The sequence below is a fragment of the Lipophrys pholis genome (genome assembly GCF_963383615.2).
Source record: "Lipophrys pholis genome assembly, chromosome: 1".
Classification (NCBI taxonomy): domain Eukaryota; kingdom Metazoa; phylum Chordata; class Actinopteri; order Blenniiformes; family Blenniidae; genus Lipophrys; species Lipophrys pholis.
Genome location: NC_137635.1, coordinates 1,235,747 through 1,253,663, shown reverse-complemented (window position 1 = coordinate 1,253,663; position 17,917 = coordinate 1,235,747). Strand labels below are relative to the sequence as shown.

General features: G+C 41.0%; 1 protein-coding gene across 1 annotated transcript in view; it reads left to right on the top strand.

Annotated features, from left to right (window-relative positions):
- LOC308118499 (SH3 and cysteine-rich domain-containing protein 2-like) overlaps nucleotides 1-16,163 on the top strand; it is a gene marked incomplete at its 5' end in the record, with an annotated part of 29,000 nt that extends 12,837 nt beyond the window's left edge. The window contains 9 exons of the mRNA XM_080477945.1: nucleotides 530-624; nucleotides 7,856-7,940; nucleotides 8,100-8,212; nucleotides 8,339-8,402; nucleotides 10,335-10,390; nucleotides 10,537-10,625; nucleotides 12,011-12,062; nucleotides 13,697-13,834; nucleotides 14,151-16,163. Coding sequence (XP_080334071.1) covers nucleotides 530-624; nucleotides 7,856-7,940; nucleotides 8,100-8,212; nucleotides 8,339-8,402; nucleotides 10,335-10,390; nucleotides 10,537-10,625; nucleotides 12,011-12,062; nucleotides 13,697-13,834; nucleotides 14,151-14,249 — 791 coding nt within the window. The 3' untranslated portion in view covers nucleotides 14,250-16,163. The remainder of the gene's footprint in view (nucleotides 1-529; nucleotides 625-7,855; nucleotides 7,941-8,099; nucleotides 8,213-8,338; nucleotides 8,403-10,334; nucleotides 10,391-10,536; nucleotides 10,626-12,010; nucleotides 12,063-13,696; nucleotides 13,835-14,150) is intronic.
- Nucleotides 16,164-17,917: the final 1,754 nt, after the last annotated feature.

Sequence of the window (17,917 nt, the reverse complement as noted above, 5' to 3'; positions counted from 1 at the left end):
CCGATAACATTCCTCTAATAGGACAAGCTTGTGTGAACGTGGTAAGCATTTTTGGTTCTAGAGTATTTTAAACTGTGCAAGTTGATACAGAAAAGGCTATTTCTGAATGTGTCACTTTTATAAAACTGCATTTCACAACCTTTATTTCTCTGGATTCATAAGTCTACTCGTTATAGTCCATTTAGAGTAGTCTGTGTGCATACTAACTTCTATTCCAAGTGTTCAAGCTGTAAAGAAAGTTACATATGAGCTGGATGGACACATTTAATTCCATCACGTTTATTTTTCTCTTCGCCCAAAAAAACCACTTTGAATTTGGTGCTTTGATTGGTTGAATACAAACCAAGAAAGGCAAGATAATGTCAAAGAAGTGCACAAAAATATGAAAATCTTCCAATTGATTAAAGTTCATCAGACAGAAAAGACCCTACTATATGTGTTAACGATTTCTATTACTATCCGACAATAAGAGAAACGCTTTCCCAGGATGGCTGTTGTGTTAAACTGAATGGCTTTGGTGTCATTGCAGGAAACTCCAAGCAGGGGTTACGTTGTAAAGCTTGTAAGCTGGCAGCCCACCTCTGGTGTTCATCTGAGCTCTCCCAGCTGCCCTGTAATGGAAAGGTAAGACGACTTCAGAAGGAGGTTTGCCTGCCGGGCTTCCTGCAGTCTTATCAGTGACACCACACACACATATAGATAAATAGCCACACAAAGATTCACTGGAAGTGTCTGACACAGAAGTAACATCCAGCTTTTCTTTTCGGGAGCGTGAAAGTTGTTTCAGAGGCTGTAGGTAACTGGATTTACACTCCACACCAGTTGAGTACACATATTAAAAGTTTTATTTACCCTTGACAACATTCAGACCCATCTTACTATCAGAGTAGCAGGTTTTGCTCAATTCTTTCCCTCTTTGGTATCGCTTTGTCCAAGTTATAAGTTATAAGGTGAAATAGATAAGATAAGAAATTCAGTCATCACAGCAGCTCAACATTGCACAAATACTACTTAGAGACAGACAGGATAGCTGCACACAAGATGATAGACTTTGTATATACAAATAGATATTTAGATATATGTGTATGCATATATACACATGGAAATACAGGGGGAAGTATGGGGGGGAAATACTCAGTAGTATTAATATTTACAATATTAACCCAAGGTAAATACATGGTGATAGTGTGAAGGCAGGGTACACTGTGAAGAGGTTGCCACTCCATCATAGGGCAAACAGAGAGAGAGAGAGAGAGACAGTCACACACATTCATACTCACCGGCGTTTTAGAGGCAGTATTTCATCTCACATGTATGGATGCCTGTTTTTGGACTGTGGGATAAAAATGGAGTACACTTAGAAAGCCCTCACACATACAGGGAGAACATGCAAATCACACACTGAAACGCCTCCAAGCTCAACCAACTGCAGCTCTTCCCACTTTAAGACGAGAGTGTTAACCGCTACACAACCATGCAACCACATCCGAAGATAATGCTTTTAATTATTCTGATCCCTCGATGGAGCCTGCTCCTTACATCAATTCCTAATGCAACTAAATCCATTGAGAGGCGGTTGTGTCTTGTCTTTCTAACAACAAGATTATTCATGTAATTCTTTTTTTGTTTATTTAATTCCACACACACACACCTGCCACATGTTTAATCCCTGGTTAGGATAGTTTAGAATTTCTCATTCTCCCAAGTCTCAGTGCAGTGTGCCCAGAAATGTTCGTCCCATTGTGATTTACATTTTCATATTCGGTGTAATTGTTTGTAAAATTCAGTGGGAATGTGCATATTCTCTGTTGGGCAGAGACTGGCCAAGGATATATCGTGTCAGCAGAATTAAACAGCATCTGGATGCTGTAATTGTTCCTCTCAGTCAGTTGGCATGGCCTTTCGTTCTGGTGATATGCTTAGCCTCAAAGCCCTCGTCTTGTTAAAAGAGGATAATGCCCTTTTCCAGACCAGCGGAGACAAAGGTAGGGGCTTTAATTGGAATGTGGATTGACCATGGCTTTGCAAAACAGGTTGGAAATGTGTGAAAGGATAGCCCCGGGGGGACAAAAAATATCCCCTCAGTATAAATGCCACAGCAGAAACAAAAATCCAAGGAGGATGACACTGATAAAGTTTATGTGGCCGGGCCCCAACATTTCTTCACTCAGCCTTTTTGTCCTTCCTCCTGCATGTGCTGCTCCTCTCACACAACGCCCTTCTCTCTTCCTCTCTCTTGTCTGGGCGCTACATTTCCTTCCTCCCCTCTCAACTCTGTTGGAAAATCAATATCTCTCTGTACCAGCTGGTCTGGCTAATTCAGTGTGAAATTCAGTGTGTTTGAGGCACACACAATCCCTCGAGGATATGACACGGCAGGCTATCGCCAAGCCTTCGGCTGTGTCCTCTTCGATCACTGCGCACTCATCAAAAGCAAGGATTAGGCTTTTTCCTGGAGGTGGAGGGAGTCTGAGGCCACGTTGATGTATGTTAAGGTCCGGAGTTCACCCACTCAACTGGAGTGATTCATCCATCGCAGTCGTATACAAAAAGATCATTTGTGAAATGTTGTTTGGATTCTAATTAAATCACGGCAGTTGTAGCAAAAAAAAAAAAAGTACATTTAAAATTTGAGCGTTCAGCATAATGTAGAGAGAAATTAGTTGTGGAGAATGTGGGAAGAAGTTGCTTTTCTGAGCAGAAGTGCGAGATACACTCTGGGGATGAGTGGAGGCCAGACAGAGGCTCACTGCTGCAGGGGCCGTGTCCATTAACAACAGAGACCCGGAGAAGCAGGCTGACTCAGTGTGACTAATCTGGAATGGATCGTTGCAAGTAATCCATAAAGTAAGTAATTCCTATGGATGGAGGACGGCTAAGTGCTGTGAAATATTACATTTTGATGCAAACCTCTCATTTATTAATTTTTTCCAATGAAATCACTTATATTCTAGTGGGTCATGAATGAATAGATGAGAATGGAATTAAATTATTATTATTTATTTCATTAGAGTCATTGACGTTACACAGTGTTGATGCAATGTTACATCAAAAAGCTTTGATTTAAGTAGCTTGTAATGAATAACTTAATTATAATGTTCAACATGATGGTACGTGAGAACATTGTCTATCAGCACCTCCTTAAATCATATGTTAATTTGTTTTGTAATTCTCCATGCCACCTTCACGTTGCATCTTATTACAGGTTTGCAGCTCTTTGAGTTCTTCATGTATTTTATTTTTTTATTTTTTTAAGAAAAGATTCTTAGAGAAAAGAGAATAAGCTGTGATGAAATATCAGGAGCTTTTTAATTTCATGAATGCAAAAAATATATATATTTTATGTGATCAGCAATACTAAATATGAAAGTTTTTAGGCTGTTTTCTAAGTTTTTGAGATATGTTGTGGCTTCAGGCAGTATTTGGTGGAGTTTGGGGAAAATAACTACTTCAGTCATTTTTAATCAGTTATTATCAAACAGAGAAATTCAAAGGAACCTCAGTTCACAAAAGACTCTAAAGAACTCTTCACACACAAGGGGTACTTTTACATAAGACATTACGAAATAAAAGACTTACAGAGTACCTTTGTTACTTGTTGTGTTATTCATTATTTTTCATTCATTTCCACTTGTTAACAAGAAGCTACACAAAATATGAAAACTAATAGGCCAAAAGTGAATTTTTATCTAAATTAGCTGTGTTTTAATTCTGAAAAACTAATATTGATGACTGCGCTTCCTTTGGCTTATTCTGGGCACATTTGCCGAGGCCACTGATATATGGCACACTGCTTCAGAATATCTCCAGGATCAAACGGCTTCAAATGACTTTGGAATCGTGACAACATTTTGGTAATCAATGGTAATTAAACTTAAAGATGTATTACAGTTTTATTGAAAGACTGGGCTTGCTGAGCACTGCACAAAAAGATTGCCTCTGCAGAAACGCTGTCCACACACACACACACACACACACACACACACACACACACACACACACACACACACACAAGATCATCATCCCTCAATTTAGTGCGAGTCTCTTCTGTCACATTCCAGTGATCAGGGTCCAAAATTGATCTCAACAGAACAGAGCTTGAGCTTTTCTACGTTCCTAAACTTCCATATCCAGACTCTCCAGTGATGATGCACATCCCCTTGCTGACATCCTGTAATACTTACATTTTTTTTCTTGGTTTCAAACTTGTGATACCGATGTATAGCTTCATCTCCTGCCAGTTGCGTGTACATCTATTTTTTTTTTGGCAATGACAGGGTAGTGAAGTTCAATTATCCCTCATTATTTAACATGAACCGAGGGTAAATGAGGCAATCATTTCCTTACTTAAAGAGAGCCGTTTTATTATCGTGCCCTGTGTTTTCTTGTAAAGGAGACCGAGACACAGATTGAAACGGGGATAATTAAAGCACTAATAAGGAAAAAGCCTGAGAAACACTGGTTCTCCTGCATGTGACTGTCTCTGTACTCTCAATCTTCAAGAGTTGAAAATCAAATGGATTGTAGTTAAAATATGTTGATAATTGATTAATCGGTGAACGGACATACTTCACATACACTGGTCAAAAACAGGGTCCATCCTGGGTTCATCACAGGAGGGTTTATACGATCATAAATTGAATATCTATGTATTCTTGATGGTTGTTGGGACATCGTAACACAATTAGCTTACGGCCATAATGGATTCAAATCCCAGTCATAACATGAAAAAGCCATTTTCCCATGTTGGACATTTTTATTTGCAAATGTTTAAGATATTCGTACGTCTTCTGTACCACTTTGTCAAACTCAAGGTAGCCGACATCAATTTGACCTCTGACTTCTGAACTCCGCAGTTAGATCTGTTGTATATTGTGAAACTTCCATGGTGTTATTTTCCCCAATAATGTACACACATATATATTGATTATTGAACAGTGTTATTGATCAGCCGCCTACCCCCAAGACGGTACATGTATTTTTATTAATCTCTGATACTGTTGCTCCATGTCTGATAATGATGTTCCATATAAATGTTATTTGAGGTCATGTTGGATGAAAACGTGTTTTGCGTGGTGGCTAATCCGACCGCACTGTTGAGAGAAAAAGGTAAGAAAGCGCTGAAAAAAGATGTCCTGGTGGCATCACGCTTTTCACAAAGTTTCAATTAGCATAAAAAACAAAGACATTAAACACAATTGAGACTCTATCTTTATCAAGTCTTTCTATTTTGGGACTGAGCGCATCCTCTTCTGTCAACAGCCAGACTTTGTAATGTTACCTCTGTTTGATTAATGTACTGCAGTTAAACACGTTTGTCTGGCTAAATAAGGAAACGCAATCGGATATCAAAGTCATACTGACGCAGATCTCAGGTTGAATTTGACAAACCTTTGAGGTGAATTAATAGAAATGGTACATGTGCGTGGACGAGCTGAAAGGTGGGGAGGCGTTTGGCAGCACTGCATTAGGAGTGCAGCAACGTTTGGGGGCAATTATTGAGGCTATGGGGGTGTTATTTCCATCATGAAGTGGGCAGTGATAATGCCACCGCCGTAATTTGGTCATACATCACAACGGCCGATCTAACCTTAATGTGTCATGGCAGTAAAATATACCAAAGGGATTCATTTTGGTGCTCAAACCGTTTTCTTGTGTCCGTCAGGCGAGCGGAGGTCAACTCATTACTGTCAGGTTTATGTTTCCGTCAAGAGGTTATTAAAGGGGGGGGGGGGGGGTACTGAGGCAATGCCTGCTCATTTATCATGAGCACTTTTGTTCCTTCTGGAGGCCATAAACTGGAGGGCTCAGATGAAAAAAGTGTCAACAACAGTAATTTACTTCAAAGCCCCGAAGAGAGGAGGATGGGTCAACAAATAAAGTTGACATTCGTGTGTGTCTTTGACAAATGTCCTGGGTTTATATTAAAACCCTCCGAGCTGCCACTCTCTGATACAATCTAATACTGCTCAGTACCTTGTCCTCGCTATAACGTCTACTTGAGCATTGAAATGGAAAGAAAAGGTGGTTCTGTTGGGTATTAATGGGTTTAACAATAATAGTATATACAAACAAGATAGAATATTTACTGGAAGATATTATAAATTTACTGTTTTAAACACATAATGGAGGAACATGAGTGGAGTCATTAGAGCTGAGTTAAAATACTTTTTTTTAACTAGAAAAATGTTGGCTTATGTGTGAGCCATCTGTTTCTTTGTTGTTGTTGTCTTTTTTCTTTTAGTTTTTTTTTAATATTCCCACCTGTTTTAAATGTCTCCCTGGTCCAACTCACCTGATCACCCGACCCATTTGCATACTGTAGAGCAAGGTAATGTTTAAAAGTGTGGATTTTAGTCTGTGACATATTAAAGAGGAGCATTTCCTGGCAATAGCTTTTGTTGTAGCTTGAAACCGGCGCTTTTCCGTAGTACATTGAGGGTTTGCGACCTTTTCTCATTTTATCCCAAGCTTTCCTCTAGAAATAAATGCTACTAGAACAGCCGCTCGACATTGTGCAAACAAACTTACTGGACGTTTTATGAAATCCATGGAGCACAGTGGAACATGTAATGAACTTATAAAATTGCTCAAATGAGTATTTTGGAGCGTGAAAGCCGAGGTATTAGATCCTGGTCCTGGAGGATCACAGACCTTCCAGCATCTCTTTGCTCCAACACACCTGATTGTGATGACTTGCTCATTTTCAGACTTTCTGCAGAGTCGGATCATGTCGCAATTTATTGGAGCAGAGCTGAGACAGCTTTTATTGATGAATGATTAGTCAGTTCATTATGAGAGGAATAATCCATCGAAAAATGTGGATCAAATCCTGATTGTAGCTAGGATCACTTAAAGGGTTAAGAAGTAGTGGTAGTAGTAGTAAAGTCTAAAGTTGCAATGACTTTAAAGGCAACAAGTGTAAGAGGGGCAGCTGAATAAACACAATAGATAACAGAGTTATACAAGAAATCTTGAGAAATGTCAAGTGTTTTTGAGATGTTTGTTACTTTCAATGTCCCAAGGAGACTTTTGGCCCGAGTTTGTGTTGTGAATACTTTTGTTGAATGTGAACACTTTCATAACTGTACCTCACTAGTACGCTACCGCGAGCAGCCAGAACTGCTGGTACAAGGCAGGACGGAGCCATATTGTCCTGTTGTTCATGTTGGATTCTGACCCTACGATCTGAATGTCTCGGCAGGAATTATTTTTCAAATCTTCTGATTTTGGTGAGTCTGTGTGAATTGTAGCCTCAGTCGGCTGTTCTTAGCTGGCAGCAGTGATGAAGCGTGTGGTCTTCTGCTTTTGTAGCCCCTCAGCTTCAAAGTTCAAAGTGTTGAAGATTTTCTGCTTTAGTTGTAACAAGCGGTTAGTTGAGTTACTGTCATCTTTCGATTATCTCGAAACGGTCCATTCTCCCCTGACCTCGAGCATTAACAAGGCATTTAGGCCGGGAGAACTGTCTGTCACAGGATATTTCTCTTGTTTGGCTCATTCTCTGTAAACCCTGAAGATTGGCTGCTGAGCTGCTCCAGTTGAACAAGGTGGCTGGTGAGAGCTCACATTAGTAAATGTACCGTAGAGTGTTTTTCTTGTTTTTGTTTGGAAAAGAAAAGAAATAAAACTTGCTTTGAATAGTTTCTTGATAGCATGCAAAACTTTTGCAGCACATCCATGATTGATTGTTTTTATGATTCAGCATTGGTGACATTTACCGCAGGCTGACTTTTCCCTCGATAAAACCACGCAGGGATTATCCGACAGAAAGGCATCGCTTGGCTGTTTGGTCTTTTTACCACTTCGGGTAACATTTCTCTTTCCTCTGCTATCCCTTTTCTCTCTCCTGTGTCAGAGTGGAGCCTTCAAGAGGAACTTCAGCTCTCCCATGCTGACCAGCGATACTCTGGGTGTGGTTCGAGAGGCTCCTGCTGCCCAGGGTAAGTGATGGAAGTGATGAAATGGACTGGTTTCTTAGATGAGTAATGACCTTCAGTCGTTGATGCCTGTCAGCCTGCTGTGTTTATGTGTGTCAGGAAATAATCATTTTTAAAATTGCACATATGTCGCTCCGTTTCAATCGATCCGGCTCCTTGCAGAGGCGGATAACAGCGTTGTTGACCCCGTGTACGAGGCGCTGCGCTACGGGACGTCACTGGCTCAGATGAGTCGCTCCAGCTTCGGCAGTATCTCAGAATCACCCTGTCATGAGGTACAAAAACCACAGCCACATGTAACGTCGGCAGCCCGCCCCTGCCATTCACGTGAACTCGCGTTGACATTAATCATACTGAGAATACTGTTGACTTTGCTGGCTGCAACCTTGTCTTGATCTCAGGAAGAAAAACTGCAAGAGAAGCTAGAAAACCAGCCGATTGCAGAGGAAGAAAACATCCCAGGAAGTAAGTCATGTCATCTTTTTATTTATTTTCCTCAAGTCACTTGAATCACTTATCTCACCTTGACGGCTCCGAAGAGGATTTTTTGACGGGACATAATCCTGTTGGCTGAATTGTGAGAATCAGAGCTCTGCCTCGAAATATAAACATCTGCTCCAGAGTGTAAGGTTATGTTTTCCTTGTGAAAAGACTTCACCAGCCAAATACTACATTTTCTCATTTTCTTGTTTTACAAATGTGTTGTTGGGTTCAGATCACTTCCAAAGTTTACAGGTGTAAAATGTAGTTTTGATTAAGTTACTAAACCTGGTCTGGTCTCAGGCACTAAAAAGACTTATTATTACTGGGACCATGGCTCAACTTCAGCCTCAAGTTTCTAGTTTCAATCCCACACCTCTCCTTTCCATGTGTCAAAGTGTCCATGGGCAAGACACTGAACCCTTCCAATGGAGATTCAGCACCTTCCATGGTAGCTGTGTGAGTGTACGAGTCAATTTGAGATTTTTAAATTACCTATCTTCATTTATTTCTGCTTCAACTGAGGAGATTATGATTTAATGGGGTGTATCCGTCACCATGACTTTTTCAGGACAGGAGATGAAACGCCATTAAAGTCCTCTTCCTAGAAAGTGTCGTACATGATTAATCTAAGTAAATCAGAGAATTGAATCTTGCACTAAATGGATAAAATGCAACATGGTCAATTCTGAGCTTGAAGGCTGTTGATTGGTGGATTTAGTTAAAGCACAACAGAAATCATCGTACTTTTGGTTTAATGTGTCATGATTCACACATTTGGCCTTTTGAAGGTAGTGTTAGGCCACAGATACTGAAAATAATCTGTGTATGCTTTTACTGGCCATTAGGATACAGAACTTGTGAAAAATTCAGAAATGTTAGATTCTGCTCCGAAATTCTTAACTTGTGCATCAATAGTTATTCAACTGGTTTGAGTAACTTCAGATGTACTTTGGGAAAGAATGCCGACTGATCAAGAAAGTACATATCCTGGGTTTTCTTGAAAACTTCAATTGGAGCCTTTTTTTTTTTTTATAACTAAGCTAAACTAATATCTTCCTGCTATAGCTTCACATTTACTTTACAGAAATCTAAGATCTAAACACCAAGCAAATTACTGTGCATGTTATTAAAACTGCACCAACATACACAGTATATATACTCCGTATATAATGTTTACTTTCCTTTCAAAAACATGAAAAAGTCACAGTTCACAAATGTTGGAAAAGCTTTATTTTTAGTGTAGTCTTAGATTAAATGTTAAAAGTCCCTTAAATGTTGTGACATGTTTGTATTAAAGACATAAATGTCAGAGAGTCAAAGCACTACATTAACATACACTACAGTAGTGTGTGTGTGTGTGTGTGTGTGTGTGTGTGTGTGTGTGTGTGTGTGTGTGTGTGTGTGTGTGTGTGTGTGTGTGTGTGTGTGTGTGTGTGTGTGTGTGTGTGTGTGTGTGTGTGTGTGTGTGTGTGTGTGTGTGTGTGTGTGTGTGTGTGTGTGTGTGTGTGTGTGTGTGTGTGTGTGTGTGTGTGTGTGTGTGTGTGTGTGTGTGTGTGTGTGTGTGTGTGTGTGTGTGTGTGTGTGTGTGTGTGTGTGTGTGTGTGTGTGTGTGTGTGTGTGTGTGTGTGTGTGTGTTACCAGGCAGTACTTTTCCCTCTTTGTCTTTCGTCCCAGGAGAAGGGATCATCTGTGTTTGTGCTGCTGCCACTTTACAGTAAATGACCTTCACTTCTCCTCGATTGCTGCAAAGTGACAAGCTCTCTCTTTCTTCTCTATCTCGTTTCTTTTCCTCACTCACTTCTTCTTTTTCTCTTTTCTTTTTCCCCCACATGTGACCTTTCACTGTCTTTTGCATTTCATCATTCCCCTCACTCCTTTTCTTTTTCCTCCATCTCAACGTTTCCACCTCTGCAGTGCTCACTCCTCCTGAAAGCGAGAAGGCTGATTCAGAAGACAGGGTCAGTCTGAAGGTGTGTAGTCAGCAGTCCTCTCTTGTTTCAGTTTCTTTCTTTTGCTGCAAATGCACTCTTGTCAAAGTCCGTCAATCTCTCCTTCCGTTTCACGCAGTTTCAAAACTTCTAGAGATAATCTCTTAATCTTCCTCCAAATCTTTCAGACGCCCAAGCGAGTTGAGGTTCACTCCATCCACACCTACGTGGCACTCTACAAGTTTCTGCCTCAGGAGAAGAACGACCTGGAACTACAGTTAGTCCAGCATCTCTGTTTTATTGTGCTTGTGTGTTGATTGTAGTGGCCAGGTGAGAGGGAATGGCTGGTGTACCTGGACAAAACCCTTACTGACATTCACACACCATCTGCCTCCTCAGCGGGGTGATGGTAGAAGTTTGCATCTAGGATCTTGGGAAGGGCAAACCGCTGCATTGAGTGCATGACTGGGGGGGGGGAGAGATTTGTTTGTTCCTAGGCGGAAAACAAACTGCTGAGTGTGGTAGGACTCCCACCAGTAATCTGGAGGATACATCTGTGCACAGTGACTGCACCAGTAAGTGTTACTTAACACGGACAGTGTTAATATCCGATTCATAAAAGAAGAAAAGTTAGGACATATGCGGGTAAGTCATGCAGTCATGAGCGCAGTCTGGCCAATGCTGCCGATTCTTCTCACCCAATAATATATGAGGCTTCTCAGACTGTTCTTGAGAAGAAATTATATAAAGTATCTTGTCAAATGCTCACTGTGTGGCCTGTACACACCGTGCCTCCTATTATTATTAGTATTATAGTATTAGTATAATGTGAATCAAAGTACTGTGCAAACAGAAAACAATACTTTCTTCCCACATCACACCAAATAGCAAATCATTTTCAAGCTTTTAGGATTTTAGCAAACACCAACTTGAATATTAAATTAAGCGATATTTATCTAAAAACTTCAGAAATGCTGTTCAAAGCGTCATGAAACATTAGACTTTCTACTTATTTTTGATGCGACAAGGAAATAATTTCTTGAGTCTTTAAAGTGTAAGAAGAAAATAAATCTACTGCATCTCTAGATTCATGAAAGAAAATTGCTATATTTATCTTTAGTCAAAAGTTAAAACATATTCAGTTTATGACTAAAGAAATCAGAGTGTCAATATCTGAGATGCTTAAGTATTTGAATAGAGGACTTAACCCAATAAAACAATGCAAAATAGTTGTTCAATGACTTGTGGTCCATCATTTACATGATAATTAGATCATTATTGTCGCTTTATCTGACAGGAAGCTGAGAATGAGTTTCCACAAAGCTTAGATGTTGGAACCAACTTTTAGTTCAAATCGGCAAAAAAGCAAATTTTCCAACATGTTCAAATATTGTGTTTAACATTTTAGATTCTAAATGCTGCTTCTAAACCCAGAACCACCCAAGAACCATCCAAACGTGAACTCTGCACAAACCAGCCCCTAAACCTGGACTCAATCTGCTTAATCTCGCTTTGAAGTGAGCGTTCTAACCACCACACAACTGTTGGCTGTCTGGGGACAAATGCTATAGATGGTGTTGTTTGGGAATGTTGATGAGTGTATAAAATCTCTCCTCAAGCATTTTGTTTGATCGTCTTCTTTTTTCTTTTATTTTCCTGCAGGCCTGGTGACAGAGTTCAAGTTACAGATGACTCCAACGAGGACTGGTGGAAGGTGGGCTTTGAAATGAAGTCGCTCAGAAGTGCTGTCTATCCACTGAATATTTTACAAACCTCAGATTTTCTGTCTTTCTTCTCACTAAATCTGTGCTTACGTGAATAAAATATCATCACCGTGAATCACCAGGTTGCCTTGGAATGACTGCTACACTAAGAGCCGCACATATGGCCTTCAATTATACAATTCAACTTCCTTCATTCAAATCAGCTGTTTAAACACAATCAGCCTGAAGAGTGTGTGGATGTGCTTGAAGGAGAGCAGGTGGGAGTGTGAGCAAAGCTAGTTAGTTTGAAGAGGAGAAGACAGATTGCAGTTGGTGTTTAATGAGACGTTGAGAGATTTTAACCTTCACCGCTATCAGGAGAGACGAGTTGTTACACTGCTACTTTTCTCTGCTGCTTTACTGATGTATTTATTTCTACTGAATGACAGAGTCACCGTGGTTATGATGCTTCGGGGTGGCTTTATGAATCAGGAAAATGATCCCCAAGGACAGACCAGGGATTTATGAGTCTTGTGGGCTTCATCATTCTAAACGATGCACATAATACCACTGTTTTGCAGCTTCAGCGTGCATTAATTTTACATTTACTTTTGCCGTGTCTAAGAGATACTGATTGAATCGCCATTATCAGTCAGATGAAGAGGAATACAAGAGCTTGACTTCTGCAGAGCACAAAGGGCCAGTTACAAACAAATATTTGATAAAAGTGTACAGATTGAGCAGAATTGAGTGAAACGTATGTCTTGGCTCTAGTTTTTCATACGACTCTCTTCAAAAGATGTAAAAATGATCTCCTTTTAAAATACCATGAAATGGGATGTAATTTAAGTAAAAAAAATTATTACAGAGAGAATATGAAATAAGAAATGCTTAAATAATTTAGTGTTTTTAAAATGTGTTTTTCTTTAAAGGACACAAACTATTGTGATGCTGTTGCAGTGAAATCTACAAGCATCAACAGCCCAAAACGGATATTTCAGCGCCACATAAATCGTCTGCGATTTCACTGTAAACATGCTCTTGCCTCATGCGAGGAGCCAACACCAGCAAAATGGCTAAATTTGCAGTCATGTGACTCCGGCACTCATGGGCTTTCCACGCTCGTGTGCCAGAGTCTGCAGAGAGAGAGAATGAGGGAGAGAAACTGGGGATTAGGGCCCCACAAGCACAAATACATTTTAGTGTGTTGGCGGTGGCGATGCAGCTAATTAGGGAACAAGAAACCTCAGAAATCTCTTTTCATTTCCATTTTCTTGCTAATTGTGACGGTTCGTTTGAATTCACTTTTGTGGCTGCGACACAAATGTAATGCATATTCGGGCAGCTGGTGAAGTAAACACAAATGCGAACGCGAAGATGGTTATCGCGCGCTCAGCCAAGGACTGTGAAGGACTGTAGTGTGAGCGGTGTTGTGGATGCCGTTGGTGTAGAAACACAAGCAGGCTGATGATTGAAATACAGTCGTTTCCTTTTGTAAACATGGCAGCAAATCCGAGGCTCAAACCAGCCACTGCAATAAAGATTTATACGGAAAGCAATTAATAACCTTTCGCCCCATTCTGTCCAGCCCCGACAGGGAATACAGAGGCTAATATGTTTGTCCATGTTTGCGTGTGTTTACCAGGGGAAAAGCAGAGACAAGGTGGGATATTTCCCGGCCAACTTTGTACAGCGGGTCCGTCCTGGTGAGCGTGTGTGGAAGGTCACCGCCGGTTTCCACGGCAACCGAGACAAAGGCCAGATGACTGTGAAAGAGGCCCAGGTGAGCAACCATAAAATGCATTAAAAAAAATTCCGCCCGCTACGCACTCGCACACGCACATACACACACACACACACATACAGTTTAAAATGTATGCAAATGAATGCAGAAAACTGCTGAGATTACAGAGAACAGCATGTGATGGCTTTCAGTGGAGCTCACTTTTTACGCCTTAGTCCAAAAACTCGCTCACATTACTGAATGTCACTCGCCCCTCCTCACGCTTCGATACTGCTCCCTCCCTTCCTCCCTCCCTCCCTCTCTCTCTCTCTCTCTCTCTCTGCCCTTCAATCTCCCACCGACCCTCCCCCTGCAGATCTGTGTGGGGAAGAACGAGGAGACCGACGGTTTTCTCCGGCTGAGCAGCGGGAAGAAGAGAGGCCTGGTCCCTGTGAAGTATCTGCTGGAAATATGATGGCGGCACGCCTCTTCTTTGACCCTCAGTTTGACGCGGGAGGAATACTCAGGAGTGTTTAGCCAAGAACCTCACTGACCACCAACCACCCACCTCCACCCCTCCCAAAGGTGGCAGTAAATTAGCAACTCCAGTGGATGACAAAAGGCAACTTTGCTTTTTACTGCAGACGGCTTTAAAGAGTGACTCTTAAAAGACACGGGGGGGTCTGTCTAGAGTTTTTAGAGCTACTTTTCTTGTAGCACAACTGGAACTTTGTGTGGTTTTATAAACACTCACAAGAAAAATGTAGCATTTAGTGGATACATGTGCAGGAAGTCTGGCTACCTCAATAGCCATCTCCATAGGCCATGCGAATAAAAAACAAAAAGGAGAGAGGACTACTTTATTATGATGTCAAGGCATGTTGAAGCCTCGAGGACCTTGTGAGCAAACAGTCCTTATTTCCTTGTTTGTGGACAAAGATTGTGGGGGAAACTGTTTCTTGTATTTGCTTGTGCAAGCACTTTTTTGGTTTCTTGTATTGTTTCAAACACTCCAGCAGAATAACCCGAGGGTTTGAGCCATAGTAGTCCGAGTTCTGAGTGTAAAGACTGCGGCTCACATTGTGCACGTTTGGCTGTTATGATGCGGATTCATCATGTACATACACGTCACCTCCGGTCTGACTAGAAACTGATTCAGGTATTACATAATGTAAAAAGTCTTCTCTGCTACATCCTGATCCAGTCCAAGTCATAACACACAGACACACACATGCACTGGGGGTTTTCTGTGTTTCAGATTACTCGCTGATGATTATAAAACATTACATTTGTGCTCTTCACAGCTCCAGTGTGACGAATGCTTTTCATGTACCTCGGGGAGTTTCCAGTATGCCCTTCAATCGCACTCTTCTACACGCTAGCAGATTTTATAACTTGCCCTGTTCCATGTAGCTCGAAGAATCAGCCACGAGCCTCCGCTTCATGCCATTGTAATCTGATACTTTGTCTCTCTCTATGTAACTTTTGTGAATTCACCATCACGTGGTTGTGCAATGCGAGCGTGAGAATGGTGATATGTCTTGAATTTGTCCTGCGCTTGCTTCTCAGAGCAGAGAGGAAAGAACTAATACAGGACGATTGATTTAAAACCAAATTCAGTGTTGTAGTTTGCAGGGAAAAAAAATAATTTTGTCAAATTTTCACTCTTGGAGAAAGTTGTGTACCAAACTATGTTTAGTTTTTTAGTTTTTCCTCAGATGACATGATTATTTCTGGTTCTGAGGGACTGCGGTAATTAAAGGTGATGATAGGCTAAATCACTTCACACAATTTGGCTTATTGATCATATTATAAGTGAAGCAGTGGAAAAGCTGCCTTTGTTGAGGCAATAACTGTAAATACAAATATGACAGTATTTGTACATAGCCTTATAGATACTGTATACGTTGGCTCTGAATAGCATTCAGACCAGGAGGTTTGCAGCTATCCACAAGCCAACTCAGGGCATTAAGTTCACGGTTATAACTTACAGAAAATTATTTATGATCTCACTTGCCTATTTATGCATCTCTGTACTCAATAAACACCTAACCCTGTCAGCACAAATCTTTTCAGATACTATGCACAACAAGTTTTAGTCACTCACTTTATTTTGTATTCAGCTTATTTCCAGTGTAGCCACACATGTAAAAATGGGCTTTTTGCAAAGAATTTGGACTCCAGCTTTTACAAAAAGGAAAATAAAAGTGCCCGTTTTCAATCTGCGCGCGCCATTCTCTTCCTGAACACTGTCGTCCCAGATTGGCTCAGGATCAGTACAACCAGGTGACTCTCCCATCTCACCTCGATGCACACTACCAGGCTAGTTCTTTGCATGGCTAGCTGTCCTGTGATCTTCACATCCCCTAATAAAGTCAAATGAACTCTCAAGCCCCCTTGGTTTCATCTTTTGTTGGTTTGATCTACTTGTTTTAGGTATGGATGTACTTAAATTGTCCAACTTGGTTTTGCATCAGATTAAGTCAAAACAAAGTTTCAGCAGGAAACATATCCACTGTGACAACGAGCCAACTCTGGTGCAATTACTCCCTTTGGTCACCGTCGTAAAAGAGGCCAGCTAAACATACTAGAACTATGTGTCTACTTCAATTATGGGCCTTGTAGGCTGCATTGTGCACCATAAAAAGATGGATGTGAGTCTGATATTGATGTATTTAATATAAAATGAATAATAGAATATTCCAGAAAACACCTTTACAGAGTTGCATCATACATGAATTCCAGTTTGTTTGTAAGCAAAAGAGTTTGCAATTGGGGCTGCCAGCATATAGTCATACCTTATTTTTATTACAGCTTAAGATTAATACAGAATCATATACACAATTCATCATTTCGATATTAATCAATAAAAAGCTAGATTGGTCGTCACCCCAATGCCCCCCCCCCCCCCAAAACACCATTTAAAAGTTGATGATTAAGAAATCACTAAAACACAATGGCACATTGCTATGGCCAAAAATAAATACGATTTGAAAATTTACACTTCATCCTTATTGTCATTTCACAGCAAGAATGTTTTTTTTATTAATCAAAAAGTGAAAATGTTGCACTTGGAGGCCACATGATTGAAGTACACACTGGGATCTCTCATTTGAGTTGACCGTGTAGCGCCTCAGAAGGCTGCTAGTTCTTAATGACCATAAATAATATGATTAACTCCCAATAAAATTAATTGGCAGTGGAGGAGCTGCTGGCAGGCCATAGACTAAGCTGGCAAAGGAAGCTGTGTGTGTGTGTGTGTGTGTGTGTGTGTGTGTGTGTGTGTGTGTGTGTGTGTGTGTGTGTGTGTGTGTGTGTGTGTGTGTGTGTGTGTGTGTGTGTGTGTGTGTGTGTGTGTGTGTGTGTGTGTGTGTGTGTGTGTGTGTGCGTGCTGTGGTGCGAGGAACATTTCTCAAATCATGACCCAGTTCTGTTATCAAACTGGATCAAACGTGATTTTCCTTTCTTCAGAGACGGAGGAAGAAGTGTGTGCATCTGGCAGAACATCAAGCCACTCGTACATTTCATGAAATTGCTGACATCGGTGCTGAAGATGGTGTGTGGCCCTTCAACAGTGCTCTCCACTTACTGTAAAGCTGAGCTGCTTCCTTTCATCACAGGAAGCAGAGGAAGTCAAAATCCCCCCCACCACCGCCCCCCTCCCTCCTGGACATTTTCTTTCTGTGGCTCGGACGGCAGTGATGAGGAGAGAATGAAAAGCTGCTTCTGCTTTAACAAATCATTTTCCCTTCTGTTTCACGCTACATCCATCAACATCACAACAAGACTCTGATGTGTTCAGTTTGTGGCAACAAATCCACACCATCTGTATGAAAGACACTGTTCCTGAGCCGGTCATGCCAGCTCCACAAAATGATATAAAACGCCTCATTAACTGTGTGATTTGTTACACCATCGTGTCGTATCCGATTTTGTTGCCACTCCTTCCTCGGCCTCTTTTGAAAGTGAGCAGCTGCTGCTGGACGGTCTCACAGTGGGGGTGATGATCGCAACACAAAGGTGCAAACAGGCAACAATGCACATTTTGGAGAAATGCAGACCAGCCTAGCAGACCTCTGCATCCAGCGACACAAGTAAAACATAACGCCCTCCAAGTCTGTGTGGATGTTCACATACACAGAG